At 23.9% G+C, this 5,807-nt stretch overlaps 1 protein-coding gene across 1 annotated transcript; it reads left to right on the plus strand.

Moving 5' to 3' along the window:
• Nucleotides 1-1,781: 1,781 nt before the first annotated feature.
• BDBG_18024 (uncharacterized protein) lies at nucleotides 1,782-1,974 on the plus strand (the record flags this gene model as incomplete). The annotated part of the gene is made up of 1 exon (XM_031725617.1): nucleotides 1,782-1,974. A coding segment is annotated over one exon (192 nt), but the record flags the coding sequence as incomplete, so codon positions are not given.
• Between the last annotated feature and the right edge of the window lie 3,833 nt (nucleotides 1,975-5,807).

Below are 5,807 nucleotides of genomic sequence, written 5' to 3' on the forward strand. Positions count from 1 at the left end.
TTCTGCAGCAGTTAATGCAAAAAAAAGATCTTAGAAATAGTTTTTTACTTCTCTTGAAAAAGTAAGGTGTTTTTCTCTGAGTTTTATACAATATTCTTACAAAGAATTAAAAACAGAGTTATTTTCTGTCATAATTTCATATTCTTTTAAGTAAGAATTACTTTTTCAGTGACTGAAGAGATTTTATTAATACTTAATTCTTTTTTATACTCTTTATTAACTGATTTGAGTTGCACACTTATTGTGTGAGAAGAATTGAATAATTTAGAATAAAATTGAATAGTTTTAATCAATTTCTCTGTAAAAAATTGATTTATTTTTTATCAGTTTTTCTCTCAAAAACTGTCATATTATCTGATTTACTATCAATTGATATCATACTTGTTCTCACTGTATCTCAAGAAAGAGATTGTAAAGATTTTATTAATTTATCTTAAAAATCAATTTTAGTTTATTAGATTCTTTTTAAAAAAATCTAGTTACTGAACTAGTGTGAAAAAAATCAGGTGCTTTATATATAAAAGTCTTTTATTCTTCTTTTGAAACAGTCTGATCAACATTTTAATTGAAAACAGACTTAGAAATCTCTTAATTGAAACAGTCTGATCAACTTTTCAAAAGAGTTTAATAAATATCTCAATTGAAACAGTCTGATCAACTTTTCATTGAGTGAGAATAATAAGTTCAAAAATACACTCAGTTAATATGAAAAAAGATGCTTTCTCAAATGCTATTTCTGAGATCAAAATTCTGAAGAGAAGAGAGAAAGAAGAAATAGAGAAATAATAAGTTCTTAAAATATAAAAACTTAAAAAAGTAAGTAAGATTCTTGAAAAGCAGTATCTGAGTGAGATGAATAAAGAAGTTCTATTAATTCTTCATACTTAGACTAGACAACTACAGAAGATGATTAAGTTCAAACTTAGAATTTCAAACACAGTGTAAAAAATATTGAAAATTTCTAGTATAATCACTGACTCTTCATTTTACTCTTCTTCTTTTTCTACTTCTTCTTCTTCTTTAAATCAGAAGAAAACATATACTTAAGTAGCTGAATCTGCTATCTCTAAACCTGCTGTCTCAAAATCTGCTCAAAATTCTGAGAAAACTGAGAAGAATACTACTCATACTTCTATTCATAGAAAAGTGAAGAAAAAAATATAAAAAGAGAAAAACTTTCAAATCTTCAGAAATAGAAGACTTATTCTCAAAGTCTCAAATCAGAATATCTTATAAATAAATAAGTTAAACTTAAATCTTATTTTCAGAATTAGAAATAAAATTAATCAGCAGTTCTTTTCTCAGTTGATAATTAATATTAAAGTTTAAAAATTAGTTATAGTATTAATAAAGTTATTCTTCTTTAAAAACTTCATTATTCTGACTACAATGTCTGAATTTAGTGCAGAATTTCTTATTCAGAATGAGAATCTCTGAAAATCAGTTGTAGAATCTTTGTTAAATATAATAATTCTATCTAAGAGAGATGAAAAGTGAGATAAATTCATTCTTTATAATATTTCAGTTGAAATTTTTAACTGTGAAGAAGAAATACTTCTTCTCAAAAATAAATTAGAAGAATACAATTCTATTCAACTGAGAAAAGAGTCTGTATAACTAAATTTAATTAAGTTCAGATAAAGCAGAAGAAATATCTCTGTTCTAATATATATAGAGATACTTAAACAGTGAAAAGATCTCTGAAAGTAAGAGTAGCAGGTTTAAAAATAAGAGTTTATAAATACAAAGACTCAAGAATGAATCTCAAAGCTCAAACACAGTGTTCAAACTATCAAAGATATAAAGACTTTACAATCTCTTATTTTAGAGACTCAAAATATGCATTCTGTGCTAGAGATCATAAAACTAGTGAGCATAAATATGAAACATGCTTAAAAAGAGATGAAATATGTCAACACACTCTGCTTAAGTGCTCTAATTACAAAGAAAAACATGTCTCTAGTTCAAAAGAATGTATATTTGCTCCTAGAACTCAAAAGAACTGGAGAAAAGATGAAGCTCAAAGTCAATCTAGAACTGAACAGAATAGTCAAGTCAGTAAATCTACAACTGTAAGCTTAAAAAGAAGAAACTCTTAACTATCTAAATCTTCAAACTTCAATTCTTAAGCTAAATGTAAATAGAATTTGAATTCTCAAACTTCTGTTAAGATTAGAGAATTGAGAAATGACTCTGATAATAAACTAGATATAATATAAGCAGTTGAGATCTCTATCTGTTAAAATAGTTATAATCTACTATCTGATTATAGTGATTAGATTCTACTCTATCTCTACTCTCTTTTAATATGAATATATAATAAAAATAATAAAAAAAGTTTAAAAACTCTTCAAAAATCACATTTATTCACAATAATATGAATAGAAACTCAAATTATATTTATTCTTATCTTCAAATTGCATTTGAATAAAAAGTTGATTTTATACTGCTTCAGAAACTGAATTTTGATACTGAGTAAAAATATATTATTTCTTATTCAAGCTACTACTACTTTCTATCTTAAAAGTCTGAGATAAAGTCAAGAGTAGTGATCTATGAAAGAAAGAGATCAAGATATTAATTTAATCTAAGATTTAATATTATGTCTGACTCTGATATTCTGATGAGTGATATTATAGATAAAGAGAATAAGTTTAATACTATACAGCTTATAAATATCTATAATGAAAAGTTATTAAAGAAAAATAACAATATCTGAATAATTAATGAAGAATTTCTGAATATAACTTTATTAAGAAACTCTAATTATAGAAGATTTCAATGCATATTATTTCTGATGAAATTCAGAATATAAAAGAGCAGTAAGAGCTGATAATCTGATTAAATGAATCTTTGAGTATTTAATAGATTTAGTTAACAAGTCTGATCAATAAACATTTTTTAGAAAAGATATAAAACAGAAATCTATTATAAATCTAATCTTCATATTATAAAATCTAATGAAAAAATGACTTATAAACTGATTTATTAATTTAAATAAGATATCAGAATCAGATTATGAGATTATTCAATATAATATTAAACTGAGTGAAAAATAAATGAGTGAAAATCCTCTTCTCTCTAATCAGTTTAACTTTGAAAAAGCTGATTAAAAAGTAGTTGAAGAAAGTATAAAACTGTTAAAATTTAAAAGATAGAGTGAGCTATATTGAAATTCTGATCAAGATATCTCAAATGAAATACTTAAGAATAGAGTGAAGCTTATTACATCTATTATTCTAATAAGTGTTAGAGATAATATTTTAAAGAGAAAATCTTCTGAGTATTTAAAATCTTAATAAAATAAGAATATCTTATCTAAAAGAAAAGAATTAGCTACTGCTAGAAGAGATTGAAAGAATGATATAATATCTGATAAAGAGTTCAAAGCTATCAGAAATGAATGTTTTTCAGATATTAAAAGAGCTAAAACAGACTACTGAAATAAATTTCTCAAAGAAGTATAAGAAAAGAAAGTTTTTAAAGCTTTTAACTATATTAAAATAAGAAGTGTAACAAAACTTTCAGTCTTAGAATATAAGTTTCAGAATGAATCATATACAGTAAACTCTTTTGAGAAAAAATATTACACTTTTATAAGAATTCTCTTTTAAAACTCATCAGATTCAGATTCAGAGAAAGAGAATATATCACTTCTTAACTATATTGATGAAAATGACTGAGAATGGCCTGATCTTATATAAGATGAATTAGAGTCAGCTATCTTCTCAAGTTCAGTTAAAACTGCTGCAGAGCCTGATTCAATTAATTACTTAATTATTCAAAATATATACTTCTTCTTAAAGAATGAATATTTTAAGCTCTTTTTTAATCTCTTGAAAAATGAATATTATTCTGAATGCTGAAGAGAAGTCACTGAAGTGATTATTATAAAATCTAATAGAAAAACTTCAATTTCTAAGTTATATATAATAATATCTCTATTAAACTGTCTAGAAAAGATTTTAGAAAAGATAATAGCTACTTATCTATCTTTTATAAGCTCTATTAATAACTCTCTTTTATTCAGTGAATAAATAAATGATAGAAAATAATATTTCATAATTAATACTGTTCTCTTAGTTATTTATAATATTTAAATAGCAAACTATGAAGATCTGATCTTAACTGCAGTTTTTATTGATATAAAAGAAGTATTTGATCATGTTTCAAAGTCAAAGTTAATTCAGACTTTAAAGATATTAAAACTGCTACTTTCTCTAATAAATTGAGTTAACTGTTTTATATTTAAAAGACTTATATAACTTTTCTTTAATAAAATAAAATAAGATAAGACTGAGATAAAAATAGAAGTACTGTAAGAATCTTCAATCTCACTTATTTTATTTATAATATACACTGTATATCTATTTAAAAATAGAAATATGAAAATAGTGTGATCTCTGAGTTATATAGATGATATTGATCTAGTCTACAGCTCAAAAACTATTAAAGAGAATTTAAAAGTGATTGAAAAAGCTATAAAGAGAAAATCTTTGTCAGAGTATATATTAATTAAATTCAATTTAATATGAATAAAACTGAGTTAATTCATTTCTTTTTCAGATTCAATGAGAAAGAACTACCTCTAACTCTTTTAAATAGAGAGATTAAACTCAGTTTAAATATCAAATGATTAGAAGTATAATTAAACTTCAAGTTGAATTTTAAATATTATATTCAACAAAGAATTATCAAGATAGAAAGACTATTGAATAATATAATCAGACTATTAAATACAGAGAGAGATTTATTCTTCCAGACTATGAGACAGTTATATATAGCCTGTATTATCTCAGTAGCTGATTATAAAGTTCAAGTTTGATGAAATAATCAAGAAAATTTCACTTAACTCTTTCAAAGTCTGTAAAACAGAGCTTTGAGAAGAATTCTGAAAGTATTTAAATTATCTTCTATTAAAGTAATGAAAATTGAAGCTTCAATTCTCTCTTCTACTATTAGATTTGAAAAGATCTGTATGAACTATACTCTGAGAGTTATGAAGATAAGCTTAAATTATATAATCAGAGAAAGAGTCTCTTCTTCATTTTCATTAATTAACTCTGAAAATGAACTGAATTAAAATAGATTTCTTGATTGAAATGAAAATAATTCTTCAAAGAAAATGTCTTCTCAACTGTACAGACTATACTTACTGATTAAAAATCAATTTTCTTCTTTAAATATTGAAAAAGTTGATCATGAGAAGATATCTCTCTGAAGAGAAAAGCTTGAATCTCTTATAAACTTATAAATAAGTGAACTATTTAAAGAGAAAGAATATGAACAGTATTTAAAGAGAATTTTTACAATTAATATAAAAGACTCTATTCTGATTTATTCAGATGACTCAAAAAAAGAGAATTTGAATAGATTAGATACAGACATTGCTTATACTGAAGATAATATTAATTTTATCTCAGATTTCTGAAATTTAGACTGTGAAGCTGAAGTCTTTGATACTGAACTATTTATAATAGTGAAAGCTTTCAAACTCATTGAAATAAAATCTTATAAAAGAGAAAATAGTTTAAAAGAGATATAAATATTCTCTGATAATTAAGCTACTTTAAAAACACTTAAAAACAGTCAGATTTATAATAATCAAATAAATCTTGAACTGATCTTAAACTCTATTTTAAAAATTCAAAAGAGAAGAATATCAAAGCTGATAATTCATCTATGCTAAGTTTCTGCTTATATGAATATTCATGATAATGAATTGACTGATTCAGCTGTAAAAAAGAGTTCAGAATTAAGTAGATCTACAAAAAAATTCCACACAGGTCTTTTATACAGAGCAAAAT

This window comes from Blastomyces gilchristii (assembly GCF_000003855.2).
Source record: "Blastomyces gilchristii SLH14081 genomic scaffold supercont1.44, whole genome shotgun sequence".
NCBI lineage: Eukaryota > Fungi > Ascomycota > Eurotiomycetes > Onygenales > Ajellomycetaceae > Blastomyces > Blastomyces gilchristii.